The sequence below is a fragment of the Notechis scutatus genome, chromosome 10 (assembly GCF_049901735.1).
Source record: "Notechis scutatus isolate UNSWTSFEM ecotype Mainland chromosome 10, rNotScu1.2, whole genome shotgun sequence".
NCBI classification, from domain to species: Eukaryota; Metazoa; Chordata; class Lepidosauria; order Squamata; family Elapidae; genus Notechis; species Notechis scutatus.
In genome coordinates, this window is record NC_142018.1 from 10,706,117 (window position 1) to 10,727,373 (window position 21,257).

Sequence of the window (21,257 nt, forward strand, 5' to 3'; positions counted from 1 at the left end):
TCCCTTCCAACTCTAGAATTCCATGTCCTAGCATTACTCATTTTTATTATAATTTTCAGCATACAGCAGGACAATAATAATTTTTTAAAAAATCTCTCATCGTTGTATTCCTTCTTGAGATCTTTCAGTGCGGTGGAATGCAGTCTGGATTCCCAGAAGGGAGAGCAACAAGAGACAGTGAAGCTTAGACAGTTTGTGTGGGAGAAAGAGGGTGAAAGACAGCTCCTTCCTAACAGTTCCCAGAGTACATATTCAGTGATGCAAAGAGTTGCTTTAGGTTGGCAAAATTCCTATCTATAGGTGAGGAACAATAAAAGAAATGGCTAGGAAGTCACTCGACATGAGTTTTTTGGTTCTTGGAGCCTGACTCGCACCCCCCGTAGATGCAAATGGCAGCCTGTGTCCCCTTTGCCACCTATCTCAATCTGCTATTCCAAGCATCTGAGCCAACACCAATCCTGGAGCAATTTTCTTGCAATCTTAGTATAATATTTGTGATCAAAGCACCTACGTGTTCCTTTCAGTCAGGTTTGCTCACTCTTGAATGGTGACAAACGTTTCTGGCTATCTTGTTCTTGGCTTCCTACAGTCTTGTGTTATTTCCTTAATGGGAATTGTAAATTACCTTCTCAAGGAGCTGTGGAGACAAAACAACCTCAGCCTGGGATTATGAATGAGGCCGAGAGCCCCCCACCTGCTGTGTTATTTAAATGAAACAAGTCATTTTATTCTTTCATTTCCACCCCTAATTAGAATTGTGCAAATAGAAGAAACCAGGCATAGTAATTATGGAAATGTTTACCTTTACTGATGTCTTGATACATTTATTTGAAAAGAGTAGCATCTGGGTTGGATTGTCACCAGGTAGATGCTCCAATGAATGAGCAACAGGGAACATAGCAGTGAATGAGCACTTTGAACATAGCAGTTGGATCATTGTTAAGTTTGTAAGCACACCTTGTAAATCTACCTGATGCACACAGTGTTCCTCCCACAATTTTCTTGCAACTGAACCACTGCAACGTAGACAGAGGTAGAGAGTCTAACACGGGGGTCTTCAAACTTGGCCGCTTTAAGACTTGTGGACTTCAACTCCCACAACTCCTTTTCCAGTCATGTTAGCTCAGGAATTCTGAGAGTTGGTCCACAAGTCTTAAACTTGCCAAGTTTGAAGATCCTTGGTCTAATTTATTTTTTATTTATTTATTTGATTTGCCAATTGTTTACAAGATAATAAGTATAAGTGTATACATAGTTGTGAATACATGAATAGAAGAGTGGATACTTGGAGCTTGGCTGTTTGCCTGCAAACATTTCATTGCCTAAGTAGGTAACAGCCTCAGTGTGAGTGGGAGTAGGGTTTATTGCTTGCTTTTATGTATATCTCTCTACTGCTATGTTATGGTTCCTGAATTTTTGCAGGTCAGATGTAGCTTATTAAAGGGTACAGTCATCAACCAAATAGCAGCCTAGATATAGTTGCCCAGTTCTTCCTACTCTGTTAATTATCTTTCCGTTGTCATGGTAGGGTAACTCTGACCTTCACCTTCTTCAGCCAAAGGAAGAGCTGGTTCAGAGTCAATTCCCAGTTGGAAGAACCTTCTTCCCAGCTGTGTTCCCTCTGATGGGACATCTGTCTCTTTGAGATTCTACACCGTAGACATATCTGCTGGGAACAGTGTGGAGATCTGTGATGAGCAGTTACCCTGCAGTGCAATTACTGATAAATTCCCACAGCAGCATGTCGTTCCACATTTGTGTGGCTAATTATAATGGCACACAGCTCTGAGACTGGTGGAGAAGTGCCAAAGAATATTGATTGCACCGGTCTGCCTGCAAATGGATGGGTTGATGCTACTGGGGGAAAGAAAAGCTGTGAAAGGGACCAATTTATGGTATATACAAATTGGCTCCACATCTTGCTCTCAGCTCTGATGTGGGGAGCGATGGATGTTGCCATCCCATCCATTGCTTATAATCTAACAATCCCATCAATTGCTTGCAATCCAATTTATACTTTGGCATACAGTGAAGGCTAAAATAGTCATAATAAACACCTCAGGACTAAGATTCAGCGGTCCATCGGCATTTAAAGGACACAGGCCACTCTTTTGAAAACAACAAAGCCCATATTTTGGACAGAGAGGGCCGCTGGTTTGAAAGAGGGGTTAAAGAGACCTATCTATGTCCAAATTGAACAGCCCTCTCTCAACAGAAGGGGAGGGATATGACATCGTCTATCTCCAATCTACAACACAGTTCTTTCAACAGTTCCAGGAAGGCTCCATACCTATTTGTACTATTCAGGTGACCCCATGACAGAGATAAACCTCCAGGTGACCTCAGTGGCCTGTTAAAGGAATGCAAATGTCCAGCTGTCTGCAAGGAGTATAAATCCTTCCATTTCCCACCATCCACTCAGACCTGAAGAAGCTTCTTGGATGAGAAGCAAAACATCTTCAAAGAAAAACCAGAAAGTCCAGTTGCCTGTTGAAAAAAGCAACCAGGACAACCAGGACCTGGATGACTGAGAATCTCCATAGACAAAACAGTCATGGTTTATTCAATACATCACAGCTAAGCCCACCATAGCATAAGCAGTGGTGGGATTCAGCCAGCTCGGGAGAACAAGTTGTTAACTTTCTGATCAGTTTGGTGAACTGGTTGTTGGAAGAAATCATTAGGGCAGAGAACAAGCTGTTAAATTATTTGAATCCCACCACTGTGCATAAGGTATGAACCAGGTTACACTGTTAAAGACAAAAGTACCCTGTCTTAGTTGCAAGCAGGTAAGCCAGATAGATCTATTGTAGATTTTTTTAGGTAACGATGAAATGAAAATAATGAATACATTCATTCATAACATATAAAATACATACATACATTACTGCATTCGACTTTAGGGGCCTAATTTGCTTAGCTAGCTAATACAAATAAGTAAAAATATCACAATGGGGTAAGCACACCTGACTTATCTTTATTTGTAAGTACCACTGATCTCTGAAAGCATTAAAGATACGAATGTACATTGGCTAGAAAGTCAATCTCTGAAGAAGCTTCTTGAATGATAAGCAAAATGTTTTTTTTTTAATAAAAAAACAACAACTCACAAGTCCATTTGCCTTTTGGAAAAAAAGCACCTTTGGGACAACCATGACTTGGCTGATTGAGGATCTCCATAGACTTTTAACTCCTAGTATGGTTTTCTTAACCTTGATGTAGCACAGTGCATTCACCCTAGTAAAATATAGACCCTTGGATATACATATTGGCTTCTTAGCATGATCAACATTACAAATTTACCACTAATTATTAGACGTCTGATTTGAATGTATGCTCCAAAACAGCGGTCACCAACCGGTGGGCCGCAAGAAAATTTTGGTGGGCCGCAGAGAAATCTCACCCCCAGAGCACCCCCACAAAGCAATTAATCCAAGTTGTGCAGAAACATAAGGCTGCGCCAGCCACATAGTCCACAGGAACCGTCCCTGCCCACTCACTCCTTACCCAGTAAACTTGCCTGCTAAATTTCTATTTTTCCCTTTCCGACCATCAGCTGTTCTGCTGTGCTGGGAGATTTAGATGAGCTAGGAAGCAGGAAATGGTTGGATTTCTTGCTTTCTAGCTAGTCTTTAGATCTTTGGCTCAACACAGCCGAACTTCCCTTAGGACTGAAGTTTTGCTTGCAAGCAAATTCAGTGCAGACTCACGGCAAGCAAATTTGAGAGACTGAGCTAGCCGATGGCAGATAGATAGATCACTGAATGATTCTGTGAGCAACTCAATCTGCCTGCTTTGCCTGATTTTGGGAAAAGTTGCTCTTTTTTAAATAAAAAATTCAATATTTATATAAATGTTTATAATATTTATATACAAGCCATGCCCAGCCAGTCACATGACCACGAAGCCACACCCACAAATTAGGCCATGCCCACAGAACCGGATAGTGGTTCCTGGGATCTAAAATTATGAGTTTGGTGGTCCCTGAGGTCCAAAAGGTTGGCGACCCCTGCTCTAAAAGAAGGAGCCAAAAATATGAATAAGAGAATAACACAGTTCGAAGGGACCCCCCTGATCAGGTTGTCCAAGAGATTGGACAAATGGTTGTCCAATCTCTTCTTTAAAACCTCCATTGTTGGATCATCCACAACTTCTGGGGGCAAATTGTTCCATTGGTTAATTGTTCTCTCTGTCAGGAAATTTATCCTTAGTTCTAGGTTGCTTTTCTCCTTGATTGCTTCTTGACCTGCCCTCAGGTGCTTTGGAGAATAGCTTGACTCCCTCTTCTTTAGGGCAGCCTCTGAGATATTGGAAGACTGCTATCATGTCACCCCTAGTCCTAGTATTCTAAAATCAGAATGGCTTCTATTCTAGCCATATTATGGATTTTAGGCTACCTGACACTTTAATTGTCCCTTATGACTCCATGGCTGAGATGTGATGGCCAAGATGGCTGAGATGTTTGACTCAGAAGAGACGTTCTGAGGTCCAGTTTGAGGTTGAAGCTGCAAGGGGTTGAGTCTGTAACAATGGAGTTGGGTAGGGCGTTCCAGGCATTGACCACTCTGTTGCTGAAGTCGTATTTTCCGCCATCGAGTTTGGAGTGGTTTACTTTGAGTTTGTATCGGTTGTTTGCCGTTGGTATTGTTGTGATTGAGGCTGAAGAAGTCGTTGACAGGCAAGACGTTGTAGCAGACAATTTTGTGTATTTCTTCAGTCAGCAGACCAGCGTGAGTTTCTAAATTGGCGGGATGCAAACCCAATCTCTTCCTCTTTTGTTCAGCCAGGAAGGCACTGCTTCTTTGGCCTTTGTGCTCGGCAGGGTTCAGTCCAAAAGCCGCAGGAAGTCAAGAGAGGCCTTTCCGTCACAGCTGAGGTTTTCTCCCACCGATGTTTCAAACAGCTGACCCTGAAGGAATGCCTGGCTGTAGCCAAATCAGCAGCGAGCTGGCTCTCCTGCTGCTTAAGCCAATGATGCCCTCAAAAAAAAATAGAGAGAAGAAAAGAGGAGGGGTTGTTGTTGTTTTTTGGATCCTTCTGGCTCAGCATGCAGCTGTGCCCTGCGCTGGAATGATAAGTCGAAGTCCAGCAGCTTTCTAGATTTGATACAGGTTCTGAAATGGCTGCCTAAATGCTGTTTAGGTAGGACGCGTGGATCCCTGTAGGAGCTGTGAAATGAAGAGCGCAAGATCTGGGTCACACAGTATTAAGTTCTTGTGCACTGAGAACTTAGAGGGGAACCTGTCACTGGGCTGCGCAAGGTGTTACTTTACCTCTTATCACAAAGTTTCAAGGGATGACCCTGAGTAACAGCATTACAAAAGGGAAGCAAAAGCTTTACTACATCCACTCTTATTTATTTGTCAACCATGTTTTAGATAACAGATATAATTGGAAACATGATTAAGAGTACATGAAATGGGTATGAATAACAGGGAAACATTAGGACAGGGACAGTAGGTACATTGGTGTTCTTATGCACGCCCCTTACAGACCTCTTAGGAATGGGGTGAGGTCAACAGTAGACAGTCTAAGGTTAAAGTTTGGGAAGTTTGGGGAAGAGACCACAGAGTCAGGTAATGCATTCCAGGCATTGACCACTCTGTTACTGAAGTCATATTTCCTGCAATCGAAGAACTCTGACCCTATCATGGACAGCTTTATAAATCTCCATTGTCTTTCTTCTCACAAGCATTGTTAACAGAATAACAGAGTTGGAAGGGATCTTGGAGGTCTTCTAGTCCAACCCCCCTGCTCAGACAGGAAATGCTATAGTTGTCCAATCTTTTCTTAAAAGCCTCCAGTGCTGGAGCTCCCACAACCTCTGGAGCCAAGTTGCTCCACTGATTAATTCTTCTGGTGGACTTTGGGACAACCATGTGTTCTGACCCAAGCCTCATTCAAATCAAATAAACACAAAGTATATATAAAAAGAAACCTTTTAAATGTGTCTCTGTGAATTCTGTTCATTCACAGCAAAGAGGCATTAAAACGAATATTCCCAGATAAGAGTAAGCCCTTTTAAGGTTATGAAAGGCTTCCAAGAATACAAGATTAACTACAGAGAAATATTCCAAACCAAAAATCTCCAAACACAAACCAGAACAGACAGGATTTCCACGAGAACTTGGACTTGAAAGAACTTCTTTGCTTCCTGCAAAGAAGCCAACCCCGAAGGCTGGCTTTTATCCCTTATAGGAGGAGCCATCACCTTGCAGCCTTACTCCCGAGTTACCCATGCAGCTGCCCTGCATGCACACACACTGAACACAGGCACCCCAGGGTCCTCTTCATCACTGCTGCCAGTCTCCACAAGCTCCAAAGGCAACACCCCACTCTGATAGTCGTGGCCCCATCCCTGCATCACACGCAGGCCCCTCATCCGAGTCCTCGCTCTCAGAGACCTCAGCCATTCACACCTGCTGCCAGCGAACCATAACACCATGACCTGGATGATTGAGAATCTATATAGACATCAAGACAGTCTGCTTCATATGATAGGATAACAGCTGAGTTTGTCTAAGACTCAACCACAAAATAGCCAGTCCTGTTTTTACCTAGATGGTCACATGGTATAAACCCAGTGCAGTGGTTCCTCAAATTTGTTTAAGACCTGTAGTTTCCATATGCTGATCTGCTCCCCATGTGGGAAAAGCTTGATGTCTGAGATTATTTGTGGACGTATTCTATAGTTACAGTTGATTAGGTCAACCGTCAGTCTAAACAGGACTTTCTATATAGGCAAAGAAAACAGCCGCGTGATTCTCTTGCAAGAATTCAATTCTGTATTCTGGTTTCACAACACAGAATCAACCTTTGTCTCAGCAGGATTTTGTCCAGATGGGCACTGATCATAAAAAATGAGGAGAAGCATTGGAACTGACAAGTTTCAGATTAGTTAGAGCAATGCTTAGAATTAGGAGAAACTTACTGCACCAAGCCTGGAGGGTATGAAAATCCCAGCAGTTTTCAGAGATACAGGTGGACAAAGTTCACTCTTTGTGGCTCCTTTATTCATGATTAGTCTGCCAAAATTTGACAGCAAAATCATTAATTTTCAGCCTCGTAGATAGAGACAAAGGCAGACAGATATATATCAAATAAAATTCATCTTGGGCCTCTGAAGTTCAACACACTTTAAAGCATTCCCTAAATCAGTGGTGGCTAACCTTTTTGGGGTCTGTGCCAAAAAATTTGCGTGCGCTTCGCTTACACGCTCGTGTGCCAGCACCCAGAAGGCAATGAGTGCCCCCCCATGCTCCTTGCGCCTGCGCCCGCAATTCCCCCACCGCTGCCCCCTTACGTGCACTGCACCTCACACCTGATTTGTGGGTGGTGGGTGGGGCCATCCAGGAGTGGGATTTGGGGGTTCTCCAAACTGCACAGAATCATAGCTAGGGGCTCTCCCGAAGCCCTGCAAACCCCCAGCAGCCCACCCTTGGCTATACCTAAAGATTTTGAGGTGGGGGTGATATAAATAGAATAACAGCATTGGAAGAGTATTAACCTTTAAAGTTTTCTAATCCAATCCTCTGCTAAAGCAATGGACCCTATGCCACACATGGTTATCCGGTCTCTTCTTAAAAGTCTCCAGTGATGGAGCATCCACAACTTAGCTGAATATCAGAGTTGGTAGGGGGACCTTGGAGGTCTTCTAGTCCAACCCCCTGCCCAAGTAGGAGACCCTACACCACTTCAGACAAATGGTTGTTCAGTCTCTTCTTAACAACTTCCAGTGTTGGAGCATTTACAACTTCTGGAGGGCAAGTTGTACCACTGATTAATTGTTCTTACTGTCAGGAAATGTATCCTTAGTTCTAGGTTGCTTCTCTCCTTGATTAGTTTCCACCCATGACTTCTTGTCCTGCCTTCAGGTGCTTTAGAGAATAGCTTGACTCCCTCTTCTTTGGGGCAGCCCCTGAGATACTGGAGCACTACTATCACCTCACCCTTAGTCTTCTCATTAAGCTAGATATATCCAATTCCTGCAACCATTAGTCATATGTTATGGCTTCACATTTCTGGGGCTGAATTCCCTCCACCAACCCAGTCCTTTCCAAACTAGAATCCTAAAGACTTAAAAAAAAAAATCTACTTCCCAACAAACCCCTTGTTCAAGTAACTGAATGACTTCCGTGGTGTGTCCAGTTCTTGCCAGAATGCCAAATGATTCCAAACTGCTTTTTTTTCATTGATCCTTTTGGGCTAAAACTTGCATGAGCAATGAGAGACGTGCCAGGCAGCCTAGCTCATAGAGCCAGCAGGAATTTCTGCCACCTGTCACTGTGTAACCAGTATAAATGGCATTTATTATTCGTTCTGTTTGTGTATTTGAAATCTTTTCTTCCATGATCTCTTTTGCAGGTATGTCAGCTCTGTTGCTGAGCGCCAAGGAGGTACAGCTATGAGAAAGGTAAATCCCCCAAAACTTATTAGAGAAATAATTTACTGCTCTGACCCATTGCATGCTTATCTCTGAGTTTTTGAATGAATGAGTCAATCTGGCAATTCTGCCCAGCTTTTCATATAGGTGTATGCGCAGTAACATTTTAAAAGAATGCTCAACTTCTCTGTAAATTGACAAACCAGAGATCAGAGATAAATCTAGAAATATGGCCCAGCTTTGATAATCAGAATAATGATGGTGAAGGGCCTTGAGATTCAAGGGAATCTCAGGGAAACAATTTGGTATTCTTAGTCCTAAGTAAAGACAGTTAAGAAATAAAGTAAGGTCTTCTTTAATAATAAGAGGCCAGCCATTCTTTTCAGATGCCAGGTACCAGCATGCAATCTTGTGTGATGGTATGGGTACCACCAGTGGTAGGATTCAAATTTTTTTAGTGCCAGTTCTGTGGGCATGGCTTGGTGGGTGTGGCAGGGGAAAGATACTGTAAAATCTCCATTTCCTCCTCACCCCTGGGGGAAGGTTACTGCAAAATTCTCATTCCCTCCCCATCCCACTAACCTGCTTTCCAGCTCCATTCTCCTATGCAGGGCAACCAAAGAAGACCCAGCCAATCAGCTGGGACTCAGAAGGCAGAGAATAGATGGGGGTGGGGCCAGTCAGAGGTGGGATTTGCCGCTTCTCCAAATTACTCAAAATTTCTGCTACCGGTTCTCCAGAACTGGTCAGAACCTGCTGAATACCACCTCTGGCCACCACAACTATTAAAAAGGAGTCTCCTCTCATTAGATGTAAGCAATCTATCGTTGGTATCAGAAGGAACACAAAAGATATACTATTATATTTATATCTATGGAGAGTCAGTTTGATCTAGTGGTTAAGGCATGAGGCTAGAAACCAGGAGACTGAGTTCTAGTTCCATTTTAGGCACGGGTGACCTTGAACTAGTCACACTTTCTCAACCCAAATCACTTCAAAGGGGAAGGGGAAGAAGGATGACCGATGCTCACCATGTTGAGTTATGAGTTATTTATAAAAAATAATAAAGGCAGGATCATTTTTTTTAAAAGCAGGTCTAGATTATGCTGGTGTAGACTTCCATGACCAGTTTCTGTTGGGCAGTTTGGGGCTTCAGGTTTTAGACATAGTCTTCAGGATCTAGACCAGGGGTGTCCAACCTTGGCAACTTTAAGACTTGTGGACTTCAACTCCCAGAATTCCTCAGCCAGCAAAGCTGGGAGTTGAAGTCCACAAGTCTTAAAGTTGCCAAGGTTGGACACCCCTGGTCTAGACCATGGTCCCTAAACCTTAAAGCCTAACACTGCCCAATAAGTCTTGATTATTTTTGGGTCTTCTTTCAAATACCATCATTCCCCAAAATACGACCTACCCTGAAAACAAGCCCTAGCCCGATTTTTAGGCCTGTGCCTAATATAAGCCCTACACTTCAAATAAGCCCTAGTTAGACTCCACCCACTATCTGGTTATATGATGTGGAGCAAGGCGCACGAATAAAAAAACAAGCTAAGGTGGGGTGAGGTTGATGGCCTCCATGCACTCCACACCCACTTATATTAGGTCCCAGTCTTATTTTGTTTTGGGTCCCAAAATAAGTACCAGGTCTTATTTTCAGGGGATGTCTTGCCCGCTTACTTTAGGAACACCGCAGCTACTCCTCTCATGCCCTGACACCTTTTGTGGCTGCTTGCGGCCACTTGCAGCCAGACACCACATGGTACATCACACTGGTGCCATCGTTCACAGCTCAGTGGTGCCGCAGCAGTACACCACGAGGCTTGTCATACCAATGCAGAAGAAGTCAGCCAGTGGCATGACAGGTGTCGGAGTGTGGGAGGCATGGCTGCATTGTTCCTAACGTAAGCGGGTAAGACATCCCCTGAAAATAAGACCTGGTGCTTATTTGGGGACCCAAAACAAAATAAGACTGGGTCTTATTTTGGGGGAAACACCGGTGTATAATTTTCCAATTCTCCAACCCTCGAAAGGGCACATTTTCAGTCCTTCCAGTGAAGATGAGTGCATGCAATACGGTCACCAAGGAGAAAAGCAAGATAGAGAGCAACCATTGCAAATCTGCCATAACTTTGATATCGGAAAGCCCAAGTTGGATGGATTTTTGTCAAGTATTAATAACACTGAATTAAATTCAAGACCATTTTAAGACACACTGTCTTCTGCTTGTCAGTTTTCCCAGTGATTTGACATTCATCACGCGAACTAGAAAACATTGTGAGGACAGGTTTATTTCTTAGCAAAAAGATTGGTAGAATACAGTTTATTAGAGATGTGTGAATCAACATAACATTGTGTCTTTTTACTATGTACATTAATAAGGCAATATTCCAATCTAGTAAATTTTTCTGGGATTAAAAATATATATATTTTAATTATTTACAGTTCTAAAGTTCAAAGGCTTTGATGTGTCTTCCATTAAGTTGTTTTTAATATAATTTGCTGAAGAAAATTTCTCAGAGGTGGAAAATCATCCGGCTTTTCTTCTTTAACATGAAGATTTCTTCCATGTAGTTTTGTTATTATTATTCAAATTCCTCTAATGTAAGTTCCCTCTTGCTAATTTTGAGTAGCACAATTCTTTTCAAAAGTACAGGTAATCCTTGATTCACAACCACAACTGAGCCCAAAATTTATGTTGTTAAGTGAGATATTTGTTAAGTGAATTTTGTCCCATTTTATGATCTTCCTTGCCATAGTCATTAAGTGAATCCTTGCAGTTGATAATTTAGTAACCAGTTGTTAAGTGAATCTGGCTTCCCCATTGACTTCCTTGTTAAAAGGTCACAAAGGGGGATTACATGACCTTGGGACACATCAACGGTCATAAATATGAAACAGTTGCCAAGTGTCTGAATTTTGATCACACAATCATGGGGATGCTGCAAAGCTTGTAACTGAAAAACATTCTTAGGTCACTTTTTCCAGTGCCGTTGTATGTAGAGATGCTAAACTTATGCCATGTTTGACTCCTCCCCTCCTCTGGCAGTAGTCCTCCTACAAGTTCAGTAGGGGTGGAATAGCTTAAGTGATCTTTTATTCTATTGTTTGGGGTTCACAGTCAGGGATGATGAGTGGTCTGGGTAACAAGGGTGACATGGGTGTTCTAGCTTCTCATATAGCCCTTGTCACCCAGACCACTCACCATACTGGACCATCCCTAATCTATCTGTAGCCATCCCTGTCCATCGCTGTGTGAACCCCAAGCAATAGAATAAAAGACCACTTAAGTTCCACCTATACCAGGGCAGGGGTGGGCTGCTAGGGGTTCGCAGGGGGTCGGGAGAGCCCCTAGCTAAGATTCTGTGTTCTGTGAAGTTCGAAGAACCCCCAAATCCCTCTCCTGGCTGGCCTCGCCCACCCTGCCCCACCCTTCCCAGGAGTCCCCATGCAGCCTGTTTTGGATGCAGGTAAGTGTAAGGTACACGCAGAGGCTTGGGGAGGGCGAAAAATGGGCCTCCCAGAAGTTTGGGAAGGCCAGAAATGGGCCTGTTTCTGGCTTCCAGAGAGCCCCCAGAGCCCAGGGAGGTTGTTTTCGCCCTTCCAGAGGCTAGAGGAAAACCTCCGGAGCCCGGGGACAGTAAAAACGCCCCCCTCTGCCATTGAGCAAAAGGCTGACTAGGCCATGCTCACCATGGCCATGCTCACCCAGCAACCAAGCACACCACCCGTTGCTAAAAATTTTGAATCCCACCCCTGTACCAGGGGTGTCAAGCTGGCGTCCCGCAGGCTGGATGCATCCTGCCCAGGTCACGCCCACCCCAGCTCCGCCAAGGGGGAAAAACGTTGCAAAATGTCACATGACCCCAAAGTGATGCCACAAGTTTGACACCCGTGACCTACACAGATACTTGTAGACAGAGCCGGGAAGAGGAGTCAAGCAGGGCATACATTTAGCATCTCAACGTAATCACAAGAGGATGAAGTCCAAATTCCCCCTCCTCCCCTTCGAATGCTGTCCAGCACGGAACCAGTTTTCTTCAAGCGATATGTCGATGTTTTGATGTAGTTGTTGTTTTCTCCCTGAGCTCTTTGGAGTTGCTTCTTTGTGGCATTTCTGCAGAGGCATAATGCAGATGCTTTGGCAGATGTTGCTGCAAACAATGTAAGCAAGTTCTGTGCGTTATTGTTGCCACAAGAATTCTCTCCTCCTTTGGCCCTATTCTTTGTGGAGCGAACACGGGATAATTAGCCTGAACTCTAAATGCTTTGAATGGAAGAATTGGCAGTTTCAGTCCTTTTGGGGAGCTCTGCCTTTCATTTTAAGCTGCTTTCCTGACAAGCTGAAAAGAGCATCTTGTGTAGCGAAGTGTACAATTAGGTAAGCATTCAAAATTTCGAACGAGGCACACGCTTTGAAAAGCAGCTGCTTATAACATTCATTTTTTTTTAATATATAAAAATATTATTTTCTTTATGTGGCTTCTGCCTGAGGATGACAAATCAGTCAGATCAGCATGCAAATTTGTCATTTAGCAGAGCGGAGACCCAGCTTGCGGTGAAAAATCGTCTGTTTATTTTGAATTCATTGTGCGGTTTCTTCTCCAAAGGAGTCTTTTTCAGTGCCCTCTGGTTTCTCACGGGGTGCAATTAATCACAAAGGTGGTTTGGGATGGGTCGAGTTTTTTTAGAATTAAATATACAATTTGTTTAGAAACTAGGTAACAGAGAACAGATAATCAGAGTTGGAAGAGACCTTGTAGGTCATCTAGTCCAACCCCCCACCCAAGGAGGAGATCCTACACCATTTCTGATATATGGCAGTCCAGTCTCTTCTTGAAAACCTCCAGGGATGAACCTCCCACAACTTCTGAAGGCAGCTTCTGTTCCATGGGTTGATTGTTCTCATTGTCGGAAAATGTCTCCTTATTTCCAGGTTGAATCTCTCCTTGTTCAGTTTCCATCCATTATTCCTTGTCTGGCCTATAGGAGCTTTAGAAAATAGCTTGACCCCTTCCTCTCTGTGGCAGCTCCTCAAATATTGGAAGACTGCTCTCCTGTCTCCGCTGGTCCTTCTCTTCACTAGGTGCTTTAGTTATGTAGATTTCCAAGTCAACAGGTTGCTTAGAACAAGGATCCTGTTTCAAAGCGAGCAAGAAATAATCAGTGTCCGATTTCCACCGAAACCTAGACGATCAAAGACTTATTTAAGCACAAGAGACCTTTAGTCAAATTTCAAAAGCCCACTGCAAGTAATTAATTCTGATTCCTAACAAGAAAATCTTGTCTTTTGCACAAAGAGGGAGGATCATTTTTATTATTATTTATTCAATTTCTAGGTAGATATCTGGAATTTATCTTAGTTATACGAAAGATAAAAGAATGTAAAACTAGGGGCAAAACAGAATAACAGACTTGGAAAGGACCCTTGGAGGTCTTCTAGTCCAACCCCCTGTTCCTTTACCATTTCATAAGAATGGTTGTCCAATCTCTTCTTAAAAACTTGCAGTGTTTGAGCACCCACAACTTCTAGAGGCAAGTTGTTCCACTGGTTAATTGTTCTAACTGTCAGGAAAATTCTCCTTAGTTCTAGGTTGATTCTCTCCTTGATTAGTTTCCACCCATTGCTTCTCGTCCTGCCCTCAGGTGCTTTGGAGAATAGCTTGACTCCCTCTTCTTTGGGGCAGCCCCTGAAATATTGGAAAACTGTTATCCTGTCACCTGTAATCCTCTATAATCAAACAATATTGAATCACCAATAAATACTTTCCGGGCTTTTTGCAATCCACATCTTCTGTTTTCGTGAGCTTTTATCCAACAGTATATTTAGTTCGACTAATAGTCTAAATATAGTCTTTAGTGTATGTAGACTGAAAATGTCTACATAATTCAGCGCAGGGGAGAAGAGGAAAAAGTCACTTATGGGAGACCATTTGATTTGCAACAGGCATGGCAATGAAAACCACAGCCTCGCTATCTTGACTTATGGCAGTGGGTACCAACCTACCATTTGCTGTGGTTAACTGACAGCAAATTCATGGTTTCTTATGCTTTTCTTCCTGTTTCCTGTAGAAATCTGAAGCTGTGCCTTCTATATGCTCCCATGAAGCCTACCTGTCCAAGGGTTGAAGCTTCCCAGAGCTTTCTTATCAAGCTTGTATTTTTCTGCAATCCTGTATAGAAAGTTAGCACCCACCCCTCTCCTAGGAGGAAACATTTTGAGAAATATTAAAGAGGCAGGATAAAATATTCCCCGTAGAAGAAAAATAAAACATGGGACAGAAATTCAGAGCCTCAGCTCCTTGCCTTTCCTCCCCCACCAAGCAGATACTGAGCTGGGGCAGCTTTAGAAATGCAGATTTGGTGATCCATTACCGTTAGCAGCAAGGTCTGGCTCTAAACAAAGTAGAATTAGCCCTCAGCCATCATGGGAATTGCCCAGCACCCTTTCAGAACACAAGCTGCTCCATTGCATCATCTCAGTTGCACCACCCTCTCCAGGCTTCTACCAAACTTAACTAGACAACCTAGCTGTGACCCTTACAACAGCCAATAGAATACATGCTCTTGCACAGGAACAGGAAGCTCAAGTTCAAAGCCCAAAAGAAGGTATAAATAACTCTCACTCTCAACTCCATGTGGTCAGCTGCAACAGAACCAGAGGTGGAATTCTCCCAGTTTCAGACCAGTTTGAGTGAACCCCTAGCTCCGATGATCAGCTGCAGTGGTGCTATTCTACTGGCTCGGCCTGGTTCTGGCGTACCGGTAGCGCCGAAGGTCAGCGGAGACCAAACCGGTTGGGCTCCCATACTGACCGTTACTCCTTGCTTTTGAAGTGCAGCTGCTTTGCGTGGCATAGCTGATTGCTACGCGTCAGCTACCAAACTGATAGGGAGAGTGAAGGCTTGCAGGAGGTGAATAGAAATGCACGTTTGACACACATATACAAAGTGTGTGTGCGCGCACAAAGCACGCCCACCAAGCCACACCCAAAGAACCAGTGGTAACCTATTTTGCAACCCACCACTGATCAGCTGGCTCCGAACCAATTCTGTCCGACAATCATGTAGGCCAGCCCGCCCACCAGAGGTGGGTATTCAGCAGGTTCTGACCAGTTCTGGAGAACCAGTAGCGGAAATTTTGAGTAGTTCAGAGAACCGGCAAATACCACCTCCGATTAGCCCCACCGCCCCCATCTCTTCTCTGCCTCCCAAGGAGAAGGGAGCTGGAAAGCAGGTTACTGGGGTGGGGAGGGAATGGGGATTTTGCAGTATCCTTCCCCTGCCATGCCCACCAAGACACGCCCACCAAGTCACGCCCACAGAACCGGTAGTAAAAAAAAATTTGAATCCCACCACTGCCACCCGCCCACCCGCTGGGCTGTACTCACCTATATCTGCTCAGCTGTTTCACGCAGGAAAGCGGATGGCCGCACCTCAGCTGTGTTACTTCCCTGATGTAACATTGAAGGTAAGTAATTTCGAAAGCTGTGCGCGCACTCTCGAAGCGCACAATGAGCAAACCTGTTGTTACACTGGCAACATCCCACCCACTGACCAGAACCACTGGTGCAATGGTGGGATTCAAAAAATTTTACTACTGGTTCTGTGGGCGTAGCTTGTTGGGCACGGCAGGGGAAGGATACTGCAAAATCCCCATTCCCTCCACTCCCCAGTAACCTGCTTTGCAGCTCCGTTCTCCCGTGCAGGGCAACCAAAGAAGACCCAACCGATCAGCTGGGACTCAGGAGGCAGAGAATAGATGGGGGCGGAGCCAGTCAGAAGTGGTATTTGCCAGTTCTCTGAATGACTCAAAATTTCCGCTACGGTTCTCCAGAACTGGTCAGAACCTGCTGAATACCCACCTCTGGCTTGATGGTTCTGTTCACCATTAAACCTTCTTCCCAATCGGCCTCCATATTTCCAGTGTCTTTATCCCAGCATGGAACTGAAGCCAGGTGGAGATTCCTTCCAACTCCAGTTAACTGTCAGGAGCCAAAAGAGAAGCTAAGGCCCATGTCCCAAAGATCTGAGCTCCCTTTGCTAGCTTTTGGCTCTTCTGCTGTTCTACGCACTTGTATTCATTTGGCACGAGTTGCAGCCTCCAAAGCAAAATCCAAAGCCAACTGCTCATTTCTGAATGAACTGGCTCAGATCCTCCCTCCGAACAGCCTTTCTTAATTATCTGATTTTGAACAATGCAATTCCATATGCCGCTCCGAGGACAGGGAGGAGAAGAATGTGACTGATTTGATTCCTATTTTTAGGCGTTTTTTTCTCCCTTCTGTTTTTCTAATCTCTTCTGCTTCCCTGATCACCCTCTTCAAGAGCCTTTCATGATGCATCAGGGAGGGGGTGGCTTGGCTGTTGTTTGAACAGACCACCTGATCTGCATCTTCTTCCGCTGATTCTGAAGAAGCTTCAACTCTGGGGAGTCCATCGTTTTCACTCAAAAGAAACTTAACATTCCAAGAGTGGTGTTTCTTCGGGATTGTATCGGCAGTGGAATCTCCTTGGCAAAGATGCAGAAGAGTTATTAAGGCCCAAACTCTCAAAGTTGCCCGTTTTCGGAGACCTTTTTCAAAGTGTAAATTGTTTTTGTTTTTTCCCCCTTCCCTAGCTACTCAGAGCAAGCAATTTACAGAATCTTTGTTTCCAGTAGAACTACAATTAAAAACATTTACTTGTAGTTCTACTAGAAACAAAGATTCTGTGAACATTGTAGAACTAAACAAAGCCAAATATACTGTATACCTCTGGCTTAAATGTATACCTCTGGCTTAACCTTGATTCTTCCAACACACTGATTTTTTCCCCCTGAATATCAACACTTCCAGGGTCTCAGAAGGGCCTTCCCCAATTCAGCTGAAATGGATTCATTTAAGGTAGGAACAACCAAGCCATTCCTCTCAAACCACACATAGATCTTGAGTTCCATTTTTGAAAATTAAGAGTCTTCCAAGAGCCTCCAGTATTTGAGAAGTTCCTACAAAGATGCGGGGTGGGGGGGGGGGGTCAAAGTATTTTCCAAAGCACCCAAAGGAAAGACAAGAAACAATTATGGATGGAAACTAACCAAGGAGAAAAACAATCTAGAACTAAGGAGAAAGTTCCTAACAAATGAGAGCAATTAAACCAGTAGAACAGCTCGCTTTCAAAAGTTGTGGGTGCTCCATCACTGAAGGCTTTCAAAAAGACACTGGACAACCATTTGTCTGAAATGATATAGGGAAAGGGGGGTTGGACTAGATAACCTCCTCTTATTCTATCTTCTTCTGCTAAAGATCCATCACTGTCTCATTTGGAAGTTGAGGAATAAGGTCCCTTCCAACTCTATTATTCTATGTTCTAAGAACACTTTGCTAAAACCTGGCAGGAAATTATCACTCTTTAACAGAATGCCTTTGGTGTAAATTTAAAAAAGAAAAGAGGTAAAATATATCACACACACACACACACACACACAGAGAGAGAGAGAGGAGAGAGAGAGAGAGAGAGAGAGAGAGAAAGCCATATATTTGTGGGAAGCCATCCCTCCCAGAAGAATGAAATGTTTTAGGAAATATTAAAAAGGCAGAATATTATATTTCTTTAAAGGAGAAATAGAGAAACATGTTCTTGGAGATAGAAAGAAGACCCCAAGTCTTTCTTAATAGTCCCCAGCAGATATTTTGTGCCCCTTGAGAAAGATTGGGCCATCCTGAAACAAAAGACCTCCGGTCCAGGATGATGGGATTAAGACGTGATCCCTCAGGACATAATAGGATTAACCCTCTACCATCTAGCAGTGGAGTTCACCACATTGCACCGTCTCCTGGGGACATTACATCACCCTCCAGGCTTCAACCAAACTTAGCTCAGACAACCCCTAAAACAGCCAAAAGAATACATGATCTTGCACAGGAACAGGAAGTTCAAGTGCAAAGCCCAAGAGAAGGTATAAAAACCCCTCACTCTCAACTCCATGTGGTTGGCTGCACCAGAACCATGGCTTGGTGGTCCTGTCCATCATTAAACCATCTTTCCAACCAGCCTCCATGCTTCCAGCCTCTTTCTCCCAGTTTGGACCTGGATATTTCTTCCAACATATTTCAGCTCTTCTCCTCTTGGAATCTTATTGGGTCACTCCTTTCCCCCCGCCCCCTGGTTCTTGGGGATCTAATTAAACCTGACCGCAGTCCAAAAAAACTCTTGTCTCTTCTTAGTTTTTAAAGGTAATGTTGCTGTCTTGTTAAATTTGCAGCTTGAACTTTGCACAAGCTAGTTTTCTATTTTTATTTTTTTTTAGCACTGATTGAGACATACAGAGAGTTTACTTTGCTGGAATTGCCCATCCTGTGGCTATTTTTATCCCTTAGTCCAAGCCGGACTGTCAAGAAAGATTCTTTCTGGTAAAATAGAGCGGTGCATTATTGGGTTTGCTTTCTGTTTGCTTACTGGAGCCAGAAGAATATCCTAAAGTGTTTTTCCAAGCAGAAGGATCTTCAACTGCCCTAAAATAACTCGGAATGGCCCAGTATTGTCCTTTGAGGGTTTGTTGTGGTTCGCTGGCAGCAGGTGCAGACGGCTGAGGTCTTGGAGAGTGAGGACTCAGATGAGGGATCGGCGTGTGATGCAAGGATGGGGCCAGGACCATCAGGGAGTGGAGTGCTACCTTTGGAGATTGTGGAGGCTGGCAGCAGGAATGAAGAGGTTCCCGAGGAGCCTGTGCCCAGTGCACGTATGTGCAGGGCTGTTCAAATAAAAGAGCAGTTGCAGCAGCATGGGCGACTCGGGAGTAAGGCTGCAAGGTAATGGCCCCTCCCTTAAGGGATAAAAGCCAGCTGAGAAACCTGAGTTCTTTGCAGGAAGCAAATAAGTTTTTGCACTCAAGCCTTGTGGACGTTCGGGATATCTTGGTTGGTGTTTGGAGACTCTTTGTGTTTGAAATATTTCTTAGTAACTTTATCTAGTGTTCTTGGCAGCCTTGTAGAACCTTTGCAAGTCTCGTTCTTATCAGAGACAATTAGTTTGAAACAGCCTTTTAATCGTGAAGGAATGGAATTTGTAAAGAATCATTAAAAAGTTTTGCTGTTACCTCTGTTCGTGTCTGTTTCCTTGGAACAAGGTTTGGGTCAGAACAAGGTTGTTTTTGTTGTTGTTATTGATTAGCTGATTGTTAAAAATCTCTTTTCAGTGTCACGTTAATTCTAGTGGTCGGGCTTTTCAAAGCAGCTACCTCTGTTCTCAAGCTCACGCCAAGCTTTAAAGAAGAGTGGCTGCTTTAATTAGGTAGCAGGAAGGTGTTTGCAAAGTCTGAAGCATTTCTTCGGAATCATTGTCAAAGTGCATCGAGCCCAAAATATATGTGGCCATAAGCATCCACCACAGTGGCACAGTGGTTAGAATACAGTACTGCAGGGTATTTCTGCTGACTGCCAGCTGCCTGCAATTTGCCAGTTCGAATCTCGCCAGGCTCAAGGTTGGCTCAGCCTTCCATCCTTCTGAGGTGGGTCAAATAAGGACCCAGATTGTTGAGGGCGATAGGATGGCTCTGTAAACTGCTTAGAGAGGGCTGTAAAGCACTATGAAGCGGTATATGCTATTGCTTGGGAAGGAAGGAAGGAAGGAAGGAAGGAAGGAAGGAAGGAAGGAAGGAAGGAAGGAAGGAAGGAAGGAAGGAAGGAAGGAAGGAAGGAAGGAAGAAAGGAAGGAAAGAATAGTGGCAGAGTGGTTAGAATGCAGTGTTTCAGGCTAACTCTGCCCACTGCCAGGAGTTCGATCAAGGTTGACTCAGCCTTTCATCCTTCCGAGGTGGGTAAAATGAGGAGGCAAATTGTTGGGGGAAAATAGGCTGACTCTGTAAACCGCTTAGAGAGGTCTGTGAAGCACTATGAAGCGGTATATACGTGTAAGGGCTATTGCTATATAAGGAGGAAGAGAAAGATAAAAATTATCACAGAGGCAGAAAAGAAAAACTTAAAGACTTGGAATACAGGTCATCCTTGACTTAGGACCACAGCTGAGCCTGAAATTTCTGCTGCTAAGTGAAACCCTCATCAAGTGAGGTTTGCCCCATTTTATGACCATTCTTGTCACCATTGTTAAGTGAATCTGACTTCCCCATTGACTTTTGCTTGTCAGAAGGTCGCAAATGGGGATCACATGACTTGGGACACAGAAACAGTCATAAATAGGAACCAGTTGCTAAGCGTACAAATTTTTAATCAGATGACCATGTGGGACTGCAATGGTTGTAAGTGTGAAAAATAAGTGTCATAAGTCACTTTTTTCAGTGCTCTTATCACTTTCAACAGTCACTAAATAAACTATTGCAAGTCGAGAATTAACTGTATTACCTTTAAAGTAAAAGCTGCATGTGGCTCATTTTAGGTTAGAAAGAAATCAGATCCCCCCCCCACCCCACCCCAGAAAGATCTGATGCTGGCTGGGGATTTCTGGGAATTGAAGTCCGCATATCATTAAGTTGCCAAAGTTGGTCATATCTAGAGACTGAAGATTTCCCACTCAGCTTTCTACCGCTTCATTCCGCTGCTTTTTATAGACCAGGGTAGACATACTGCACGCATGCTCTAAAAAAAAAATTCAAAAGTTTTGCTTATACCACATATTGAGAAATTTCCTGTGTAGGTGGGGTTTGTTTGGTCCTGACTGATAACCAGAATAAATGAATCTCGTTTGCTTCCTACGCCAAGTCTAATTTGTTCCGTTCCAGATCTGCACCAGTTTGCAAATTCCATTTTTAAAGCTTGCACGTATATTCACGTGCCATTTTTTGTTCACATCTGCATCAGTGGTATTGTGATGACCTGGGGTGTGGCACAAAAGCAACAAAGTCACAAAGTAGGTAAAGTCCCTTTAATTCCTCCAACTTGGCCCCC

At 43.7% G+C, this 21,257-nt stretch overlaps 1 protein-coding gene across 4 annotated transcripts in view; it reads left to right on the top strand.

Annotated features, from left to right (window-relative positions):
* The window catches only part of LOC113416601 (connector enhancer of kinase suppressor of ras 2-like), a 357,297-nt gene that overhangs the window by 306,689 nt on the left and 29,351 nt on the right, over window positions 1-21,257 (top strand). For all 4 annotated transcript variants that reach the window (XM_087972082.1, XM_087972080.1, XM_087972083.1 and 1 more), the window contains exon 15: window positions 8,365-8,413. In XM_087972082.1, the coding sequence (XP_087828208.1) occupies window positions 8,365-8,413 (49 nt within the window). The remainder of the gene's footprint in view (window positions 1-8,364; window positions 8,414-21,257) is intronic.